This window comes from Alligator mississippiensis, chromosome 13, assembly GCF_030867095.1.
Source record: "Alligator mississippiensis isolate rAllMis1 chromosome 13, rAllMis1, whole genome shotgun sequence".
Taxonomy (NCBI): Eukaryota; Metazoa; Chordata; order Crocodylia; family Alligatoridae; genus Alligator; species Alligator mississippiensis.
Genome location: NC_081836.1, coordinates 47,319,473 through 47,343,386, shown reverse-complemented (window position 1 = coordinate 47,343,386; position 23,914 = coordinate 47,319,473). Strand labels below are relative to the sequence as shown.

At 38.5% G+C, this 23,914-nt stretch overlaps 1 protein-coding gene across 1 annotated transcript in view; it reads right to left on the bottom strand.

Annotated features, from left to right (window-relative positions):
• Positions 1–1,464: 1,464 nt before the first annotated feature.
• LMTK2 (lemur tyrosine kinase 2) overlaps positions 1,465–23,914 on the bottom strand; it is a 73,179-nt gene continuing 50,729 nt past the window's right edge. Inside the window, exons 8-14 of the mRNA XM_019494770.2 lie at positions 17,068–17,152; positions 15,992–16,113; positions 14,735–14,884; positions 11,421–14,415; positions 8,689–8,824; positions 6,969–7,217; positions 1,465–5,663 (exon numbers count right to left, since the gene is read on the bottom strand). Coding sequence (XP_019350315.2) covers positions 5,635–5,663; positions 6,969–7,217; positions 8,689–8,824; positions 11,421–14,415; positions 14,735–14,884; positions 15,992–16,113; positions 17,068–17,152 — 3,766 coding nt within the window. The 3' untranslated portion in view covers positions 1,465–5,634. The remainder of the gene's footprint in view (positions 5,664–6,968; positions 7,218–8,688; positions 8,825–11,420; positions 14,416–14,734; positions 14,885–15,991; positions 16,114–17,067; positions 17,153–23,914) is intronic.

The window sequence follows — 23,914 nt, the reverse complement described above, 5'->3', positions numbered from 1 at the left end:
GTCGCGGCCCTGTCAGCCTCTTTTAACAAATCTGTGAATTCTGCTAAATACCGGTCATCCACCATCCCCAACAGGGCACAAGATGATGAGGACTGTGTTGAGGGTGCCACAGGCAGCAGAAGAGGCAGTGAACTGGAGAAGACAATGAGATTGTTTCCACAGCTCCTCACCATGCAGCGAAGGGGATGTTGTCTAAGCCTTACCTCTCCCTGAAGAGATCTGTTAAGAATTTCAACATGCAAACCATGGGGAGCAAGATCTGGTTGCAATGGATAGGTTTTCAAAATTATAAAAATGACAGAAAAAAAAATCACAAAGCACCACTGTAAGGCTGTTGTCAAGTGCACCTCCATCACGGTGGGGGATTCCTTACAGACAGAATCAGTCCTTTTACAATGTATGAGATCCACAAACTAAATCACTGGTAAAAAAGCTAAGAATTCCCCACAGTCCTCTTTGTAACGGGGAAAAAAGTATGCCCAACTGCAATATTTAGACCTGATATCTAATTTTCAGTACACATTCTAGGATTTAGGTTCTGCCCTTTAGGCAGATAACATATTTACAAAAAAATAGGTAGTAATTGTAGCCTGAGTAACATGCAAGTTTTTTCCCCCCCCAATAACAATCTGTTAAGGAGTTGCCACCAGAGAACTTACACAAAGAGAGCTGAAGAATAGTTCATTAGTGCATTTAATACATATAATAGTAACTTTAAACAATTCAAGAACAGTTCATCCATATTTTCACTCTGTATTTCAACTGATGTCTTCAAGTCAAAAATCCAGACTTGAGGAAAGAGCACACAAGCCTGTGGTGCTGCAATGCCATCTGACCTCACAGGCTGAAAAGATTTCGGATAGAAGAGTAGACTTCCAACTGAGTACCAAGCTACTGAAATAAGTAAAATTGTGATTCAAGAGGCAGAACTCTTTCCCTCAGTGTCAGCACCAAAATAATGATCCAACATGGCAATAGCGGGCACTGTGGAGCAGTCAAAGCAGCACAAGTCATGAATTCTGACAAGTTGTCATTAGTAAGGAAGATGGCCCAGTGATTACAGGATTCACCAGTAATTTCAGAGAAACTTCCTGTCCAACCACAACCTTAGGCACTCCACCTCATTTCTCTACCTGCCAGGGGGTTGCACGGTTATGAAGTGCTAATACCCCAGAAGTCTCAGGGATTTAAACTTAATTTCTACTCGGTTTGTACTTTGAATACTGCTTCCTTATTGGCTGTCCATGCATATCAAAGTTAAGATGAGGCGAGATAAATGGAGAGTCTGGTATCAAAATATAAATCTCTAATACAGATGGTTGTGTGTAGGCTGAGAAGTGTGGGACTATGCATCACATACTAAAGAACACGCTTAAACTTTGCTTCTGGGAACTCCAATAATTTAATTCACTGTAAAGCATAAGCTGAACAAGTTTGTTAAGGATGAACAAACAGACACAGAAGTTATAAATATATAACCGTATTTTATTTTTTAATATTAAATAGTGTTTTTAAATTACAGGCAATTTATTGAATCACACTATGCATGATAATCAATATACAGTAGAAATTACAATTTAAAAATGTACACAATTTAAAGACAATTTGACCTGAAATTTTATTAACTATGATATATTGCCATAAACCTCATACCTGTATTAAATTACAATAGGAAAACCTCATACCTATGATTTTGTTACATAGTTCCTCATTTACAAATAGAATTAAACATTATATATATATACACATGAGTACCATTTATCATTAAGTTACACCTACAACTGTGCAAGTTCAAACAATTTAATAAACAAAACTAATAATTGTAAGTCATATTCAAGTTTATCTGAAAAACAGGCTGCTGGTATTACAAATACTTATTTTCAATACATTTATATGATCTTTTACTCTCCCTCCAGAGTTTTCATATCAAAGTCTTGAACCAAAATCCATTAATATTTAAGGATGTTTTTTGTATGATTTAAAGCTGAATTAATTTTGTACACTCCATTCTTATTTTAAGGCTATTTCTTATAAGGCTAATATACTTCAATTCCACCTCTCTCTGAATCCAACATAAATAGCCATATCACTAACACCAGACTTACCACTGATATTTTAGCATAGTGCTTAACTGTTTAAAAACCACACAACTCCTACTAACCAGCCCCCTGGGGGGAAGCAAGGGGGGGGGGGGGGAGAGAAAGACTCAATACTACATACAAATCTACTAGTTAAAATACTGATAAAAGAAAGAGGCTTGAATGGCTTTCATTAGTGCATCACCAAGGATATGAACAAAGTAGTTAATTAGCCACTTTCCATGGAAATGGCAGTATACACACACAACATACAGCTGATGGTAAGGTATCTGGGACGGTACAGGTGTTTCAAAATTTACAAATGGACACCCTTACTTTGTTGACCTCTCTACAAATTTCTAAACTAGACTTTCTGTGCCAAATAATTTAAATCAACTTCCATCTTAAATTGCTAACAGCCTCTTTGTTATAAAATATTTAAATAGCCAAATCAAGACAATATCATTACTATTTAATAATCAAGACTTCCTACTACAGAAGAAATTAAAATGGAGCCTGTCCTCACAAACTACTGAAAACAGATACAAATAATTCTAAAACTGCTATCACCAACTGAGTAACCAGTGCAAGAAATTACAGAACTAAGTGTATGGCCCACGTGGTAGAACCCCGCCTTAACCCAATTATTCCAATATGTTACCTTTGAATTACTCCACTTAATTTGCCTTCATTGTGCTACTGATTCTTTGAATATGGGTTTACCCCCTGGAAACACTGCTAATAGTTGGTCAACATTAACTACATATACTTCCAAAAAAATTGTAGATAACAGTTCTAACCCAGTGAACTGTACTGCAATTAAAATCCATCGAGACTAAGGAAGTGTAGCAATTCACAGGGTTAACTAAATATTTGTTGTTATGTAGCTAAAAAAGCATATTGCTTTGAGTAATATCCTCACAATCCCCTTTTGAACATAAATGCCCATTTGGCAATTCATTTGCAAACAGCTCATTTGGACACAGAAGTCAACTTTTATTATGCAAGATTTAACACACTAGAGCTAAAATCCCATGTAACTGAGGAAAAACCTGAAGTGTTGCATGTAAAAGGCTATTCATTTGCCTACACAATTTAGTCAGTAATCTGAATTTCTAAATTTACAGCAGAAACAGAAGTGAAACCAAATCTCTACATCCCTTTCAAACAACTTGAGCACCTCAGAAATGATGTTCAAAGTCAAGGAATTCATAATTAAGGACAAGCAACTTGTCCAATGGTGGGGAACTTCAGACTTTTCAATTTATAAGTTGACGCTTTCTTTGGAGACCCAACAAATGGAGTTTCATTCTTAATTTTGAATATCCCAACTTCTGTATGGAAATAAGAGTTAGAAAGAAGTACTAGAGTGATATAAAATATCTATATCTGGCGTGTGTGAATTTAAGGACTTTTAAAAATCAGTATTATAGAACAGGCCACAATGCTTCTTGCAAAAAGTCTACCATTTAAATTTTAACAGGTAGTAAGAGTACACAATATAATGGCTCCTTTAAACCTCTTACAATATGTACTTTAAGGACATATTGACAAGTGGCTTCACTTATTAAATGTGTTGGAAAGGTCTACAAAGGAGTTGATGCTATATTATTCATTTCACACTAACGTACAACCAGTTCACAGATTTCCTCTGAACCTGAGCTCCTCAGTAAGACACTCAGCATGTCAGCAATACATTGGCAACTTTAAAGCATCTATAACTACTCTATCTTTTGATAGGCATGGAAGCCATTCTGCTTCTCAGGGCAAAACAATGCTTGAGAAGCACTATTTTTATATTTCTGTCACTTAAAACAGATACCCTGCTTTAAACCAAACTGTATATAAAAACGTAATATAAAAGCTTACCACAGCTGAAAAAAGCAAGTTTTTTCATGCTGCAGAAGATTATCACTATTCTTAGCTGTGCTGTGCTCAGACCCGCTCAACAGAAAAACTAGCCTTAAGTTAAAAGCCCCGTAAAAAGTTTGTCGCTAAGCTGCAGTATGCTGTGCAGCCAGACAGACTGGCTGACTACAAAGCTTAGTTTTCATTTCAGTTTTCTTTTTAAGCTACCCACAAGTCAGTGACTTGGTAACACATTCAAAAGGCTAGGGGATTATTGCCCTACAGTACTTACTTTGGAGTGAGACAGGAAGGGAACCTGCTAAGACAACATACTTAGCTACTGCTGGACAGGAGGGAAGACCATATTCACTTCATTTGGACATCTTCATGGCAAGCTCTACTATTTTACATCTTTGCGTCAGTGCACGTTTCAAGCAGTCCCATGGGGTCCTAAAGACGTCTTCATGCAGGCCTGGACTCTTCTAGGTGACAAAGCCTGAATGCCAATTAACTAACTACTCTGCTTTAAAGCAAGGTTTCTATTAGCATGCTAAAGTTCCCAACCATTAATCCCTAATATTCAACTGTTTTTATAGTAAGAGAGAGAGAGAGGAGGCATGGAAGACCAAATCTACAGTCAAGAGAAATAAGACAACAAACTGGTCTTCAGAATTCACAGGATGTTAAAAAAAGTGAGGAGTCAAAAGTACCTAATTTATTTTTTTTAAACTGAAATTAGGTTTGTTTGTTTGTTTTTCTTATATAACACACCTGGTTTCAAAGCCATTTTGTAGGGCCAAAACATCCTACCTCTCTCCAAAGCAGGTAATGTAATGGAAATGTCAGAAGGTTCTTAAATATGATAATAGGCAGGTGCTACTGTAACGCATTTTGTAATCTGAAATAGATTCCAGAATCTCAAACATTCTCTCCCCCAACTTCCTATAAAATATGGAGATTAACAATCTGTGATCAGTTATCACTTAGAAATGCTACAGCATATAAGATTCCGGCAATTTTAAGATATCACTCCGAAGTTAGGTATGTTTTACAAGTACCGTGCACAGCTAAACATTCAAAACAGGACAAATCAAACTGGTTAACTGGGCCAATTCAATTTGTCTTATTTTCCTTGGAAAATTTAATATTTTGATTTTGTATGATATTGGGGAATATGGGAAGAATAATCCATAGTGCAATCGCAGTAAGCAAAACAACATGTAGTGATCTCTTTTAGAATAAATATGGCTCACTACTTACCAACTATCATTCATACAGTTTCAGCAACATAGACTCCTGTTGCACAGGACAATTACACAGAATTCTACAACGGATGTTTGTTCAAATAGATAATGAACTACATGGAAAAATATAAATAGTTTATACAATCCCATACATAAAATCATAATGTAGTGTAATAGCTTTAAGTGTTTGTTACAATTGTCTGAAAAATACTTCAAGTACTTGAAAACAGCGGCAGAATCATCTTATAATGAAAAGCAAATTGCACTGATTTAAAAATATGTTACAAAGTTAAATACACATTCAAATTAATGTCCTGATTGAACATTGCTTTCAGTGTTTACTTCCATTTCTTTGTGTTTCTCAGTTATCTGTATTTTACATCCAGACCCATATAAATTCAGACACACAAGTTTATCAGATATTAGTCCAGAATGCATCTCAAGCATAATTCCAGGGAATCTGCCTAATCTTTCTCTCCATCTTCACTACTTCCTGTAAGGAGAGGGAAAGTCATAAGATATAGGTACTCAATATATATTTTTAATAATAATAATAAAAAATTCTGTACAAGTTTTTCCTCGTTTCTCGGCAAAACCTTTCCTTAGAACCTGTCACTGTGGGTAACACTTGTCTGGGTGAAGTCGTGGTTAATATTTCCCTCCTTTAACTTTCAGCTCCTCAAAGTTAAACAGCTGGGGCACATTCATACACAGGCACATCTGCTTAAATCTCACAGTTCAATGTCAACCCTTAGCACAAAAGAAAGTAATGTATGATCTCCAAAATAACATCTCTTATCAAGAAGTTACTAAGCAACAAATATCTAAATCAGTAAGCATAATGCCAAGTGCAAACAACACTCTGTAGTACTGATTTAATCAGTTAATAAACTTTGAGCACCAGGGAACTTCACCAGTCAGTAATATTTATTTTTACTCTCTTGATAAAATTATGTTCTGGATTGATTTTCAAATCAGTTCCTATTCTTATTCCACCACTTCTTAAGATTTTTGGTACTAAAAGGCAAAAGAGAACATTTTGGTAGATGTAAAGATATATAGGACACTGTTCAATAAAGAAATATCTGTAATATTTAAAGTTACTATCCACAGGCTGATTGCAGTGCCCTTCTTAAAGCAAAGGAATCCTTTCCACCAACACATACCAATTTAAGTTCTAACCCCTCCCTGAAATTCCAAGGAGATTCTCTGGAAAGCTTTTCCTTAAAAAATACCTCAAGTATAAACCAAATAAATTTATCCCAATACAATGATCTATTCCTCCACCTAGTGCCCTTACCATGCAAAATAAAAATAAATCAAGTATGATCTGTAACTGGGCAATGAAAGAAAGGCTTTCAAGTGCTGCAGAAGTTGGTTTCTTTCCAAAGATCCCCAGAGCAGCAGCTAATGAAGAAACCTCACAGATTTTTCTAGCTACACTTTGGGAACAAACTAAACACAAAATTGGAAACATCATTAACTGTTCTCCAGAAAAAAAGTGTATCACAAGAATCAAATGTGATTTGCAGCCAAACGTCCTCAACTTAACATAAGAGATGTGACAGTTAAATAGAAGAACCAGTTAAGATCTTAACATTAAAAAGCTGTTTTTCTTGATTTATAAAAAGGTAAATACTTGCATATGTTCCCCAATAGCACTGGTGGTATTTGTGTCACTACATAAGATTTAAATGCAAGATCAGGTTAGCAAATTTGAAGAGCTTAACGAAACAAAACAAAAGTACTGGTGATTATAATATAGATTGCCTACTTGAAAGGAAATGAAATCACTTACCTCCTTGCTCAATATCTGAATCTGTAAGATGTGTGAGAGAAAGACTTGCTAGGTTTGCAGGAGAAATAGAGAACCTTGAATAAGGTGATGAATGTGACCAGTTTTGTTCGGGACCCCGGGAAGGTGGGGGTGGGGAAAAGTACTTTGATGTTGGAAGAGATGGCTTCGAACTAATGAGGTTATTTGCTGCCTTAGATATAAAAGAAGGCTCCGGGGAAGAGAAATCATCATCCCATTCAAAACCTCCACCTAAAACAAACAAGCAACTATATATCAACCAAGATATACAACTCAAGGTAGTGCTAAAATCAGATTAACCATAAGCAGTGGAAGATTTCATTTATTCAGTGTAAAACTTGGACACCAACAATAACTGCTGATCACAAATAGGAACATCACCAAAAAAGTTTCATATTTTAAGGGAGCCGCTGGTTCTACAAATGGATATGGAAAGAAACTGGTCCGCTAAATCACTACATTTCTGGTATTAGATTGGACAGTTCACAATATCAGGGGCCATAAAACCCCAATAATCCTTATTACAACCTTGGTATGGTAGGAAGAATAATATGATTGTGGTGGCTGTTACTGAACTGATAAAGTTAGAAATTATTGCTTTCTGTCAGAAAACAGCTGGATCTCCAGCTTTTAAATGCTATGCAGCAGGGGTGTCAAACTCATCAGGTCTCATGAGCTGTATGAATGGCACAGGACTAGCCTAGATCAGCTTCAAGACTCACAGGCAGCATTGTGGGGCAAATAACATGTAGATGCTGACAAGGTTCTTTGGGTGAACCTTGCTTAATAATTGTTTTCCAACTATTTAAGCTGGTCTAATAAAAGATATCCGATTCACCCAAAGAACCTTGTCTGCCTATGTCCTTAGACCAACACGGCTACAACCTACACCCATGTAGATGCCGAGGCATTTACTGCAGTTACTTAGTCAACTGCACAGTAAATGTCTCATGTAGAAACTGGAGGACACATTTAAATACTTGTATGAGGACAAATAGTATAAACTCACTGCAGGACCAGATATAGTTTTCCAAACCCCAGCATGCTATCTAAATAACATTTCAGCCATCAGCTAACAGTACTCAGCTCCATTTGTCTGAAGTTAGGCAGAAGGCAGGGTGGACAGCACCTTAAGACAATTTAACACGCTCTGGGGGTGGGGGAGCAGGGCACTTTAATTAGAGCAGCTCTGAGAGCTGCTCTAATTAAAGTTCCACAGTGCCTTGTGTATCAGCATCCCTATGCTGCAGAATGCCAGCAGCAGTGCTTGAACTAGAGCTTGTTTGACAAGCATTAGTTCAAGTGCCCCCACTGTCATTTTGAAGCTCGGGGACACTAATACGTGAAACACAGGAGACTGCTGGAGTGCGGTAATTACTACACTCCAGCAGACTCAATTAATCGAGTGTGCTCTGACGCGCTGATGTTGGAACAGCCTTCCAGCTCATCTACAAGCATCCTTATAGACTAAAACTCAGAGAGGTATGAGCTGTCATAGCCTACTAGGAACAGCATCTGGCCAAAGCATAACTACCAATACAAAGCAAAGCCAAAGATTTTGTATGACATACTTTTGAAACAGCATTACATATTTGATTATAACTGTTTAATAGGGATATTCACTAAAACCACAATTTAAATTATAACCAGAAAAACCCAGAATTAGGTTTTATTTGAATAGACTTTTGCTAAGGATATGTACCTTCTTCATCAGTAGAGCTTTCTGAATTTGTAAATCTATTCAAGTAACTAAGACCGGAAGAAGGGACAGAAGTGACATCAGGGTCCTTGTGTTTCGAGTCCACTGCACGATTTCCCAGTTCTTTGGTTGGCGTTTCCTAAGATGTTCAAAAGAACATAGTTAATTCTACTGTTGGAATGTTAAAATTCAAAAAGCATGTAATTATTTCCCATCAGACCCACTTAGGGACTGCACAGCCTTTGAACCATATTCTTTAATTTAGGAAAACATGTAGCTGTATATTTTTATAAAGTCTGTATGCTGAAATATTGAATCACTACACAGTAGTTGTTTATTAAAAGGGCAGTGTGCAGACAGTGGGGTTCCTCCCTGCCCCTCCCCCAGTGCCCATCTGCCACCCTCTAAATAGCTTCTTATTAAAAAGGTAAAGCATACAGTAAGAAGTGGAAGGGGCTTGAAAGGGGCTCTACTTGAAATTATTCAACTAACCTATCTTTTACTTCCACCCCCTCTCCCATTTCAATTTTGCCCTTAAATCATGCTTCCAGACAATGAATTTTCAGTAGGCTGGTACATGAGGAAGCTAACACTTAAAACAGTTAGACCAACTGAGAAAACAGCCAAAATATGATTAAGAATAAAGTAGTAGCTTTTTCCTGTGACAACATAATTATTTCTCCAATGGAGACCCAAAAGCACATGCGTCACCTCCATTTTCTAGTTCAACATACAGTAATCTTTTATGTTTGGGGGGGGGTTAAGACACGTCATCCCAGGTAACGTTTCCAAAAATTAACAATAGGTCTTTATTCTTCTAAACTCACTGTGCTAGTCTGCATGGCCATGTTTTTAAAAGACACCTTCTGTTAAAGTATCAAGTTACAGATGTTCAAAACCGATAAAGCAAATAAGGAAACAGAACTGTAATTTTTAATTTTACTAAGCAAGTCAATCATTTATAATCGAACTAACTTGAAGAATCACATGCATGAGAGTAACAAAAAGTAATAACATTAAAATTTAAGTATAAGTTACTCTGACTACATAATACCCACTTACTGAATTCCAAGACAAGGTTTTTTCCCCACATTTAACGGGGTGGGGGAGCCCCTCATCTTGGAACTGAGTATGAGGGAACGGCTATGGGAGCTAGGCTAGAGCTATGTTCCGTGTCCCAGACTACAACAGGGATGGAGCCTGCTAGTGCAGAACAAGGGTAAGTCGGGGGTGGGAAAAGGGGAAGCACATGGAGCGGAGGCTGGTGTGGGGGGATGACAAGGCTGCAAGCACAGGGCAGGCACAAAGAGAGGACAAGCTGCTTAGCCTCCTCACACCAACAACCCCTGCCTGCCCCCCTGCAGCAGTGGGGAAGGGAGGAGGTTTGAATTAAAGACAACCCTCCAAAAAGTAGAGTCTTTCTATACATGAAAAATTTTAACTAATTACATATAATTTTCCATATATAGAGTCTACTTATTGGAAGGTCATCTTAAATTCAGGGTTGTCTTGGATTTGGCTAAATACAGTAATTTAGTTTAGTTTCCTTTGGTGCATGTATCACTACTGAATGCAATGCAGGACACACAGAGAAAGGTACTTTAAGGATTGTTATTTGGTACATAGCACACCTGGGAATACCATTAAAAGCCATACCTCCACCCAGTGCATGTCAAATCCCCAAATAAGGTAGTGGACCAAGCTCTGAGTTGCCCTCAGCATGACTCCAGTATCACTCACACACATGCTTCTTAGCTCATGTTCAGTCTTGTTTAAGGTATCTGCCCCATTTCTGGGATTTAGAGTATCTGCCCCATTTCTGGGATTTAATGCTTGCTAAGCAGAAACAATGAAGACGGATGTGATTCTCAGCAGTGGTCCCAGAAATAACATGCAGGCAATGTATCAGACATACCCTTAATGAGGACAGTAACTGGAAAATTCGTAGAATTCAAATCTTTAAACTCAACTAAATATGAAATACCATTAGTTGAAAACAGTTCTGATGTGTAAAGATATTTTGCTAGACATTGTAAGAAGTGTAGGAGTGCTTGTGAAAAAATGTCAAAATTACTAAAGTTAAGATCCTAGTTTCCACTCAGCACAAGTAATGTTCATTCAAGCTTCCTTATTCTCTTTAAAGCAAAACTATATTCCACTTCCTAAATATGCTGCCATCGTCCAACAATGTACCACTGCATCCAACCTTGAAAACACACATTTCAAAAGATCTAACTCAGTGGCTCTCAGTGTTTTTGGACTCAAGACACCCCCCTCACTGGACTTGAAGCATCCTTCCATAAGCTATATGAATTGAGTGGCCCCAAATTTCAAAAACTAATTTATACATTACAGTGCTTACTCTCCATGCAGAGAGGCTGGCAGTGGTGTGGGGGATTAGTCAGGCAGGTACAAGTCTCAGCCCACGTTTATCTGCTATCTACTCACACCTCTTGGTACCATTCAGGGGATCTGGCAGCACCCCAGGGTGCCAAGGCATCCTGGTTGAGAATCATTGGTCTACTTCTAACATGCAGAAAGTCTTACTGGTCTTTTTTCAATTAGTTAAGCAAATAATTTTGTAAAGGCTGAAGAAAATACCGACTTTTTCATCAAATCATTGTGCAGGTACATTGCATTGAACCTGGTCTTTGAATGTCTGATTATGTTCTGTATTTAAAAAAAAAATCTAAACGTTAAGATCAAAAGCTCAGTAAATATAGTTCAGAAGATACCTGATCAAACAGATAGACAGTTACATCATCAAAGAATGTTACAGCCTTCTTCTCACTTTTCCAATACTCAGATGGCCCGTCACATTTAAGAGACTTTGGAAGTTTCAGCAAGCTTCTTAGATGTTTCCCATCATCGTTATCAGAAAATATCTCAGGAACTTGATGCACAGTTTCATCTTCACTGTCCGAACTAAGACTATGCATATGGAAAGTTCTCATATCATCCTCAGAGTCACTATTTTCATCTTCTTCATCTGCATCATCTCCATCCTCCAATAAATCAAGCATTCCAGAAACATCAAGTTTACCAAGGTATTTTCCTTCAATATCTGGCTCTTTCAGCTTAGGTCCTTCTATGTGGCACAAGGAATTTTCACTAACAATGGAATCTGAAGGACGTATGTTATGAATGGATGGTAAGTCTCTGTGTAGAAGTAATTCTGAAGTATTAGTGCCAACACAAGAGACATTTCTGAGAGAATCCTTGGATAACTTAACTTCATCTCTGTGATTACCTTCTGAATTCACTGCAAGTATCAACGGGGTTTCTTTTAGCCATTTTTCAGGATGCATCTGCATTGTTACATCTATCTGCCGTCTCTCCAGCTTGTCATTTATTTCTAGTTTTGAGGCTAAATTATTGGTTTCCTGGCAATCTATTACTTGATTGTGCTTTGGCTGTTTATTTTTTAAACAATCTTCTTCAGTATTATTCTTTTCAAAGTTATGAGAGTTATTACTGAAAATGTTATCTCTTGTTAGTATTGATATATTTACATCTTCTGTTCTTTTATCTGGCTCAGAATCATTATCAGAAAAATAGGCAGAGTCCCTGTATGAGTTCTGATTTCCAATTGCAGAAGTCTTTGTAGTAATTTCAAAGTCACTGTTGTCGTTTACTGCATCTGAGCAAGCTGTTTCTGCTGAAACAATGATTACTGGATTGGGTGGTAAAACACTGCTGTCACCAGCAACACATGGTACAGTGTCTGTATTAGAAGTATCATCAGCAGTAAGATGTGAAGTCCATTCTGGAGATTCCAGATTCTCAGTTTCGTAGCCACTGTCACCAGGTTTATCAGGAGGTAAAAGCTTCTGAGGACTCTGGGCCCTTAAACACTCTAAAACTTCATTTACATCTAACGAATCCAAAGAATCTGGAGTTTCTAAGAACTGTTCTACAGTTTGCACAGGAGATGAGCTGTCTCCCAACAGACTATCCTGACTTGCACAATCTGGGGTAGTAACAGATATTAAAGTAACTTCTTTAGGAACATCTTTATTATATTTTTGAAAATGATCTGGATTTTCCTTTTCTCTCTCCAATGACCCTGCATTCTCCTTTTCTAATGGAGAAGGCTTATTCTGCAAATCATTATTCCTACCTTCCTGACTAATATCACATTTCTGTCTACCAAGGCCACTACCCAAAGTTATTTCTTCAGAATCAACAGGTATTCTGTCTTTTATTTGCCCCTCAAACTCTCCAGTTTCAAGTGCAACTTCTTGACTTAAACTGTTTCCAACACTAATGTTTTTGGCATTAATGGGTAGCTTTTCAGAAGACGTAGTTTCAGCCCTTGGAGATGTTTCTTGACAGAGACCGTCATTAATACTGTAAGATGATTTTTTATCAACCGCTACCCTTGAAAGGATATTGTCACCTTTCAATGGGGTGAGGTTCTGATGGTTATCATGCAATTTCTCATCTGTGCCGGGTGAACTAAAAGGCACCTGCATATCTATGACAGGCTGAGACAAAACAGTTAATTCTTTATCTGTCGGTATGTGGATTAAATGTTCATCTTTCTTTATTGCTTGATAATCTAAAAGCTCTGAAAAGGTTGGTGTATTTTCAGCCAATTTAAATTCAATGTCCAGAGTATTTCTATTTGGAGTTTCTAATATATTTTTTATATCTGTTACTGATTTTGACCCCAAATCTTCACTGTTATCTTTGTTAGTCAACAACCCCTTTAATAAGTTCTTCTCTTGAAGAAACAGAAAGTTATCTGACAAGTCTTCTAAAGTAAGGAGGCTGTCGCACTGCTTTGTAATATCTTCATGTAAAATGGCTTCATTTTCAGAAAAATTACTAGAACACTCTCTCTCAGGTTGACAGATTCCTTTCAATACCTCTAAACTAGAACTTAAAACAGCTGGTTTAAATTCCATGCAGTCATCATTTATTTCAGGCAAGTCAAAAAATTTCCTATTATTTACCAATTCCTCTGCTCTGTCAATGTCATTAAATATATTCTGGACAGGGCTTTCAGAACTACTAGTAGCATGCAAAATTTCATCTTTAGGATCTGTGTTATAGTGGAAAAAGTCCCCATCAGTGCTAGATTCTTCAGCATCAAGATCCCTGAGAACCATAAAGTGAGAATTTTTGTCCAGTAAAACTTCTTGATGATCAACTTCTGTGGTTAGTACAGCTGACTGATTATCAAAGTTCAAGCTACTGCCACCCCCTTTCTCTTCCAACTGAATATAGTAATCACTTCCAACAGAAAGTTTGTGGGCATCAAAAACAGGAAGCACCCCAGGCACAGTAAGCGATGCCTCCTGACCACTTTCATCCTGTGCTCCAGACCCTTGCTCTGCAAGAGATCTCTCAAAAACCTCAACTGGGAAGAAAATGCTTGTATATGTCATTGCTTCATCAGGATTCACCTGATTACATTCAAAATGATCGTGCTTGGCTGCCTCCCAAACATATTCAAAGCTGAGCCCCCGACTTGTTTCAGTTACTGTTAGGACTTCTTCCATTTCATGGCCAAGTCTGTCTCCTGTGAAGTGATCTAGGATTGGAAATGCAGAATTGGTTGATTCTCTGTTGAGAGTGTTTGGCTTAAGAGCATTCCACTGCTGTTCAAAATCAATCTCAGAGTCCCTTTGGCTTTGCATGCGGAGATAGGTTAGAAGTCTGTGCACTTCCTCTGCTGTTGGTCTCTTTTCTGAAGACAGCCAGCAGAACTGCAACACTTCATACCTGTGTGAAAAAACATATATGTTTCATCTACAACAAACAACTACATTTTCCTCCCATAATTTTTTCAATGTATTATATTACAATCAAGCAATTAACACAAGTTTCTTTTTTCCATTTGTATATTTTACAATTCTTTACTCTTTCCTTATTTACAGCAACTCCTTTTGTTACTTAGCTAGAATTTATTTTCCAGGATTACAAGATTATACAGCATTTCCTGGGGTTTTTTTAAGTAAAAATATTTAAGTTGCTTGAGAAGCCTCTTCAGGAATTAAGATCTTTTTCTTTCTATATAAGAAGAATTTCAAATGGAAATTACCATCTATCAGAATAGGGTTGTTCCAGATGTGGTTTGGAGAGTTTAACCTGTTTCTCTTTTATGACATGAGTTAGCACTTCTCTGTCAGAGAAGTGTGAATAAGGCTGAGCAGCACTCTCAAAAAGTTCCCATAATGTTACACCCAATGACCTGAAAAAGAAGAAGAAAAGTGATAGTTTTCTATTTAAGAACTTCCTATTGTATGCATTAGTGTAAAAAGACCTCTCTTTTACTCAAGGCTGTATAAATGCAATGCATATATTTATATAAATGCTTGTAAGACTTCATGACCAAGAAAGTGTCTGCACGTAACTCTAGAAATGCCAACTTGTGGCAAATCCTCCTCCTCCTCAAAATGTAAAATAGCTGACAGCTCCTATTCTGCCCTTTGCTTTCCTGCAAGAAAAAACAGAACAAAAAAAAATTTCTCTCCTGATGGAACACAAAACCTTTAAAAATGAGCTAAATGACGGAGATTGTTATTTCACCCCTGGACAGGGACATTTGCCTATTTCAATTGAAAAAAATATAGGACTTCCTACCAGCTGAGGTGGATTGATAATGGTCACTTAGTTAAAGCAGAAATATCTACCGACCATCTTAACATATATTGTCTTTAAATCTATGTATATATTAAGGGTTACATTTCCGAGAAACTGCAACAGCCTAGACAATCTGTCCTCTTTTCCCTTCTTTGTAACCCTCCTTCCCCCACCCCCCAAAAAAGAGAACATAATACATTAGTATTTTAATGATATTAACTAACATGCCCAACAGTTTAAAGGAACATCCTACCATGAATAGACATAGCAAGGAAGTCAACTTAGAATACATACAACTTAATCTGCAGGGAGTGGCCTAATAGCCAGACCTGACTGGTAGGATGCAAAGCTATTAAAAATTGAAGTTATGGGCCACTGCTATCCCAGTAGTATGAAGAAACACTGCGTTCTTTTCATTTCACTAAGTTAGAAAATTTATTCCACTATTCAGTGCCCTTAGGTACAGAACTTGGATGTCAGACTTAAGGTAACGATTTGGAAAGTTCTAAGCAATTCTGGAGTCCAAGTTTCATTTTCAAGGTCACTAGGGAGCTACAGAATTCATGCTCGGATGAAAGGCAGCACATCCGACCAGTCAATTTAATTTATTTCTTTATAATTAAAGCATAACCATTAATCCCTGCATGCCACACATTGAAAAATGTATGAAATCCAAGTGCTTTCATTAAATTATTTTTTTAAATCTACTACATACCATATGTTACTATACTTGGTTTGTTCTGCTGCTAACAATCTGTCCTGAAAGCTTGTTACTAGCTCAGGTGCAGTCCATCGAAGAGGAATAAACTTCTTCTCATCTGTTTCAATATAATCTTCCTATAAAGTTGACAGAAAGAAATCAAAATGAGAGGATCCAACATTTATGTCTTATAGGAGCTACAGATTTGTTTGTTTGTTTTTTTTTTTGGTTTCCCTTTCAAAGTGTGTAGCCTCTTTTTTTCTTTCAATAATTTTTTTTCAGCAAACCAAGAAGCAAGTATTCCCTGATGCACCTTAAAAAAAAAAAAAAAATCACTGAAAAAGTCCAATGTGTAGACATCATTTCTACATGCTTCACACCATCAAAAAATGAAGCCAATTTTCTATGCAGCAAAGATGCATCAAAAAAAAATGAACAGTGTGCATTAAGAATCCAATCTTCATTATAACAACTTAATACATTAGAATTCCTTTTAAAAATCTGACTGCTAAAACAGTTAAAGTAAGAATACATCTTTAAATTCTCCTACACAATTTTATAATTTTTTAGGGCATAGTAATTTAAGTTGATACCAGTTACAACATCAGTTACATTTTAAGCAATATTTCCAAATGTTACCTTCTTTAAAGTTTCTCAATTTTATTTTATTTATTTTTTTAAAGATATGCATTCCATTTTAACCTCTCCATCATCCCCTACTTTTGTTCAGGTTTGTTGTTTGTTTCAGGATACTCATATAATGTGACATGCCTAAATAGTAGCAAGAAATGTCCTCAACTTATTAGAAGCTCCAATCGCATATATTTCCATTCATCTACTCAATATTAGATATCTATTAAGTGATCTCATAGTACTCACTTTCTGTTAAGCTTTAAACATCATATACTTGTTTGAAAACAAACTAGTTTATAAAAGTTACTCAGAAACATGCCCACATAAAAGCGATCACCCCATAAAATACCTTAATGTTTTTGTTCATGTACATTTATTATACTTTAATTTTACACCGCTAAGCCATGATCTGATCACTTTAAAACTATTAGGTAAAGAAATTAAACACATTTACTTACCTTGTATCTACTGAGTCCTATTCCATAATCTCCCACTTTTACATTCAAGTCTGATGTAAGAAAGCAATTCCGTAAGGCCAAGTCACTGGAAAACAGACACAGAACAAAAACGAGACAAATGGATTTTCAGTACAATTTCTGAGACAAGTTAACTTGGCTAATGTAATAAAATTAAACTTAAAATAAGACTAGACCACAGTTTTAACAGTCAATCAAAGATAAATTATATATTACACTATATTGCACTACAACACTAGCAGTAATTATCACTTCCATATAGTGCTTTCCTGAAGGTGATAAGTATCAATAACTGATATGCAGACAACTTATCCATTTCTTCTTGCTTTCAGTAGGCTTACTGGGGCAGATGCATCTCTTTGTACCAAAGAGTGTAAATCATCCATCCTTGTGCCAGCTAAGGTTAAGATCACTACACTTTACAAAGTATTCACTCAAAGGAAAAAGGCAGCTGCTGATATCTATCACTAAAATTAACATCAGTGCTTGTCAAAAAGTCCAGAAGTGTCCCACTGGTAAAGACTGCATAGAAGATACCCACAGAAGGCACCAATCCCGAGCATGTCTGCACTGCAATCAAATGTCCGACTGCAGCATGAATACGCAAAACTATACCAGCTTTAATCTAACTAGCTCAGGTAACAGTAGCAGACACCACTGATGGACTTCAGTACAAGTTGCACAAGCCTGAGCAAGGCCTCTGGAACATGCCTAGGTTGCTAGCCTGTGCTGAAGTCCATGCCACATCTTCAGTACTATTGTTATCAAAGCTAAATACAGTTAAGGACAAGTGCATCTACTCAAGCTACAATCATATCTGCATGTGGCATAAATAGCCCCTATAACTTACTGACCAAGCACTAGCCCACTGCATCTGATACTGGAAGTTGTCGTTGCAAAATACTCCTACAACTTAACAGAATTTCTATCGTAAAGTTCCCTAAGGAGGTTACAGCAAAGGAAACTAGAACAAACTTGTAATGCCTCTAGTTTATTTTATTGGTTTGGTTTTGTAATGCCAAAGATGAATCCTTTGTAATCAATTTATTTTTTATTCCATAAAGCATTAAAGTTATTCTCAAAAAAAGTATAAAATTTATTTCACATGACTACTCTGAAGGTTCCCACTGCAACTGGCTGAAAAAACAGCAAAGGGTCATACAAGATGTGAACTGTGTTTATTAGCACAATTTCAGAACAGAGTTATTTCAGAGCAATGCTTTTAAAATTGGAAGGCTTATGGGAAATTTTAGTCTGAATATATTCAAATGATCCAGAAGATAGAAAGAAAAGAAAAAAAGAATCAAATTTAAATATTTTATGCAAACATTTAAGCCAGAGAATACCTGAAAATAGGGCTGTGCGAAGCTTTGGTTGCTGATTCGGCTTGATTTGGCAGTCGAATCTCCAAATCTGAATCAAATCAGGAGACCCTTTAATCTGTCCAAATCGATTCAGAAGCCTCCAAGTCATTTTGGAGAGATTAAACGATTTGGTCAGACACAGCTTTATATGTTTTTTCTACGTACCTCAAGGTACCAGGCACAGTTTGTGAATGCTGAGATGGTGAGGCAGATGGAGTGTGCCATGGGAGCATGGAGGGGTGTCCCCCACACACTCAGCAGCAGACCAGAAAGTGTACCAGAAGTACTACTGGTCCACTTCTGGGTCCACCACAGAGCACGCAGTTGACACCCCCCTCGCCCCTCCCATCCTCCAGCTTGGCAACTGGTGCCTCCTGGGTCTAGGGGGGCATCCAGGGTCCCCCCCCCCCCCCCCCGTGGATGATCGCTGAGCCTGGGGGGAGGGGAGGAGCCCCCCATGTGCTCAGAGCAGACCTGGAACTGGACCATAAGTAGTTCCTGTCACTCCCAGGTCCACCACTGAGTGCACGGGAACCCCCCCCCCCACACTCCCATGGGATGCTCCATCCACTTCATCTGATTCTCCAAATCAGAATCGAATCTTCAGATTCAGCTGAATCAAATCAGGACAGTGATACGGAGTAGCAAATGGAATCACTGTCCCCCAAAATCGGGCTGAATCCAAATCAAATACTGCCTGCTTCACACACCCCTACCTGAAAGTGACTTTATACTGGGGTATGGTCAATTTAAATGACCAGATTTCTAGAAAGTCAGCTGGTGTGTTTAAAGTATATACTGTGGATTAGACCTAACAAGAGAATAAACTTATATCATACTTTGCTGAAAATGAGTAAGTTACACTGCATAAAACATTTTAAAAAATATCACCACCACCCCCCTATGGTCTGCTATAACCATATATGCTCTATAAAAATGCGCAAGCTAAACAAAGTAACTGGCTCCACATGGTCATTTAATTCTACTGACAAAAAGTAGTTTGTGAATAGGCTCTCAGTTCTTTTAACTTGCCTAGATGCAGAACCTTCTTTCCATAATGACATGTCTAGCATTTCATTTCTGCTAGGACCATTCCTATAAGGTGAAGCTACCGATAATTAAGTTTATCTATTCTGGTATAGACACGTACTATAAACACTGAACAATTAACCAAAAACAACTAGTATTCAAGTTAGAACTATATTCCTAGAAATATTAATATCATAATTGAAATTAATATGCACTTTGTCTAAGGCAACATACCAAAGCAAATAGAAAATGCGTGTAAACAAAAATTCCTACCAGCAAAAACAACCCAAAAAAAGATTTAAAACCAGTAGACATTCATTTTCAGCTTCTACCTTATATCCATCACAGGAACACATCAACAATATAGTTATACTGGCAGCAAACAGTGGCAGTAAGACCACGGCAATTTCAGAAACAGCTCCACCTCTGGGTATGTCTACCCTGCAGTTTGCCTAGACAGAGTCAAACAAGCTTTGAGCTAGCTACCGTGGGCACTGCTAACAATGCAGCCTGCAGTCACAGAGAACTCAACATCAAGTTAACTGATCAAGTACCTATTCATCTTAGATAGATTCTGTAGCCCACCCAGCACTCTATTTAGTGGTACTTAAATTAACTAATTTAAGCCAGTTTGGGTGCATCTATATAGAGAGACAAGTCTAAATAAACCCTAAAAAAAAAAAAATTCATTTTTCCCATTTTAGCTGGAGGGACATATTGTTTGATAATCCCTTTATTATATGTCACCACTTGACCATTTAGCAACAGAGTTTTGTTCATCTATAAACACTCATAATGTAAAATATTCCCAGCTTGTTTCACACGAACATATTTGGAATAAAAATCCTGGAAGAAAATATAAAGGTAATAACTTTAGCTGCTTGAATTTACCACTAACAACAAAATCACTGATGCTGGAGCTTTACCACATACTCAGACAGCATCAGGATAGTGTTGCCAGAAATAAACATTTGCAATGACAGTCTTGCTGTTCCATGGTCAGTTACTGAACAAATTTAGCCTCATTTTGCAAGAGAATATTAATTTTTAGTATTTACAAAATCATGCTGCAATAATAAAAGAAACATCACTCACCTTGGTAGTTAAGGCTGAAGCTACTTTTATTTTAAAAGGCATTCAAAATTAAAACATACTTAAGTTTTTCTACTGGCCAGCCTTAAACGGAGATCACAGTTTACTTTTTCTTCCTCAGTGGAGGACTACAGTTTTTTGTACTCCCACCTCTGCTAAAATAAGGCCCTCTTCTACTTTCCCTGACCGATGGATGAGATGAGTTTTGGGGCTCATCAACCCTGTCCTCAACTTGTTGGTAGAACTGCTGCAGTAACAGGTAGTGTGCTCCCAGCTCTAAGCATAGAATGACGTGGAAAAAACTCCGAGACACTAGTGCTTTACTGGAAGAGGCACTGCACATTAGTTTGACCCAGCTCCCTAGTGTCTGTATAGATTGGGCACTTCAAAAGGGCTTTTTGGTGCTTTTACCTAAAGTCAATTCAATCAACTATTAGATAAAAGCACCAAAAAAAACCCACTAAAGCGCATGATCTATACAGACATTGGGTGAGCAAGGTCAAACTAATGCAATGTTTCTTCTGGGCATGCGCTGCACTCAGTGCAGGGGCACACACTGAGCTTAAAGCCCTGTATTTTTTTTTCACACCTGTAAGCAGCCAGTGAATACAAGAGTTGGTCCTAATTATCTCACACCTTCAAACAGGTCACATCACTTTCTCCCATATGAATATCTCACACATCACTATCAAGTGAGATGCCATATGCAGCACGTTTTATCTCAAAAACAAACAAAAAAAGCAACAACTTGTGTACTCATAGTGTAATTGTTTAATATCCCCAAAAGAGTTTTTCAGTAACAAGAAGTTCTAGTTCACTAATTTCAAAGTTTATCAAGACACTAATCACAGAAGTTTAACTCTACTGTTATAGTTTTCCTTTCCTGCATTTCTGTACTAACATAAAAAATCATATCCCTCTAAATGCAGCACATGACAGGAAATCGTAACAACAATTTTATACCTTGAAAGACTATTTTCAGTCCCACAGATGCTGATACATTTTGGAACTGAATGGCCTTATTTGAAGAGCTTACTTGGAAAAACTCAACGGTTAAAAGTTATAGTCTGGCTAGGGTCAAACATTCTATCCATATTTTACAATACTTGCTTTGGTATACAAAATGCAGTTAAGTATCTTGCAACCACCTTGAGTCTGTGTACAACTGTAATAAGGGCTTTAGGATCCCAAACCCCAAATGACATACCTAGCTAGCAGTTCAGTCACTATAACTCCAACTAGAAGGGTGCCCTGAAAGTAGTCTGTCATTAAATAATCTTGCTTCAACTGAAGATCTTCCTACTGTCATAACACCTACCTCTTTACCCAGGCTCTATATGAAGTCTTGGAGTGGCAACCAAATTTAAATGAAGTAATTCAGAACATCACTATTTAATTCAGGTCCCCTCTTCATACATAAAGCCTCTGAGATGATCTCTTCTGTTTCCGCCTCCCTCCACCTCCCAACCCCTACGAACAGATAACATAAGAAGAGAGAGAAAGACCCTTTATGCTAAGTTGAGGGGTGCAGAGAATTTGATCGGAGCATGAATACTAAAGAAATTACTTTTTATATCAGTGGCTTGAAATTACTACTTGGGCTCCAGCTGATGTAAATCAACTGAAACACTTACCCACTGAACTGCCATTAGTTTGCCAGAATCATTTTTTACTTTCAGTGAACAGGCTATCTTGTTGAGATTCTGTCCCACACAGATAAGTTTAGTTGGCTGAAAGACTACTGTGCTAGCCAGCCTTAAAAAGAAAGTTCTTGATCTTTCTCCATTCTCCCAGACAACGTGGGGCACCCTGATGAGCCATGCTGCACCCACGTGATGGGGTAGCTGCTGTGCAGGTGCCAGGCACGGGGGGCCATCCCTAATGCCCCCCACTTCCCTGCGCTGTGTGCACAGGGGGGAGGGGGGGGCAGCTCTGCCATGAGTGTCCAGAGGCCCTGATCCCCGCTGCTACAGCCGGTGAGTGCAGTTTTATTTTATTTTTTATTCCTGGACTGCTGGGGCCGGGCAGGGGGGCTATGGGCGGGGGGGGGGGGGGGGATGCACGGCAGCGGCACGCACACGGCAGCGGCGCTGGGCAAGGGCAGGGGGGGCGGGGGGGGGCTGTCCAGGGAGGTTCTGCCAGGAGGCCCCAGAGGCCCTGATCACCCCTGCTGCAGCCAGTGAGTGCAGGGCTTTTTTTTTTTAAGTGCCAGGAGGCTAGGCCAGCCAGGGCAGTCATGGGGGTTTCTCCTGCGGCTCCCCTAGCTGTGCCCGCCTATGTCCCGGCGGAGGGAGCCATAGGGGCTCTGCCTGGCTGCTGCTTGCCCAGCCAGGGGGAGGGGGAGGGAGAAGGTGAGATGCAGGTGCAGCTTGCTCCGGGTGGCAGCAGGGCAGAGCCCCTGCTGCCAGTGTTGCTGCACCCTGATCAGCACTGGGAGTGGGGGCTCTGCCCTGCCGCCACTTGCTAGCCAGCCAGCGCAGGATGCAGGCACTGCTGCCACTTGCCCCTTCACCTGGAGCAAGCCACACCCACATCTCCCCCCACCCCAGTTGGGCAAGTGGCAGCAGAGCAGAGCCCACTCTCCCAGTGCTGCCACTCCTGCACCCCCCCCTCCCCCCGAGTCCCATGCCTCCCACCCCAGCTGGGCAGTTTGTCCCAGCCCCAATCCCTCCCCCTATATCCCTTCCCTCCCCCAACCCCAACATATTTACCAGCTGGAGGCAGCTGTCAACTGCCTGTTTAGTCTATGGCCGAATCTCTGTATCGGCCACATTTTTTCTGAATCAATTCAGAAATTTTATTTGGTCTCCCAATTCGATTCAGAAATTTGGTCCCCAAATTGGTCCAAATCGCCTTCACATTGAATCAGCTACCGAAGCTTCACACAGCCCTAGTGAATAAATCTAATGCATTTTGCTGCCAGTAGTTATCCCTCTTACTCTTCCCCGCTCCCCAGTTAAATCACACTTTTTTTTTTAAGGAACTTAAAGTAAAAAGTCAAATCGACACTCAGTAAAACTTCCAAAAAGGATTCGGAATCAGGGCGTTTCATATATGCACACTGAGTACCATTAAACTTACAAATTATTAAAATCCCATGAGCTAATCAACTCATTTAGTATGCCCACTCACTGGCAGAATCTTCAAGTGCACATCTAATACAAGAGCTGTGATACTCAAGAGACAGAGCTCTATTAAAGGATGCAAGTATAAAACTATCTTTGATCCTGGCCAAATTTTGAGAGAAGTAGATGCCTTGTTGATTTTTTTTCTTTACTAAAACACTATCTGTACTTAGACCTGGAACAACACCACTAATATGATATGGCTGTAAGCCTGATTAA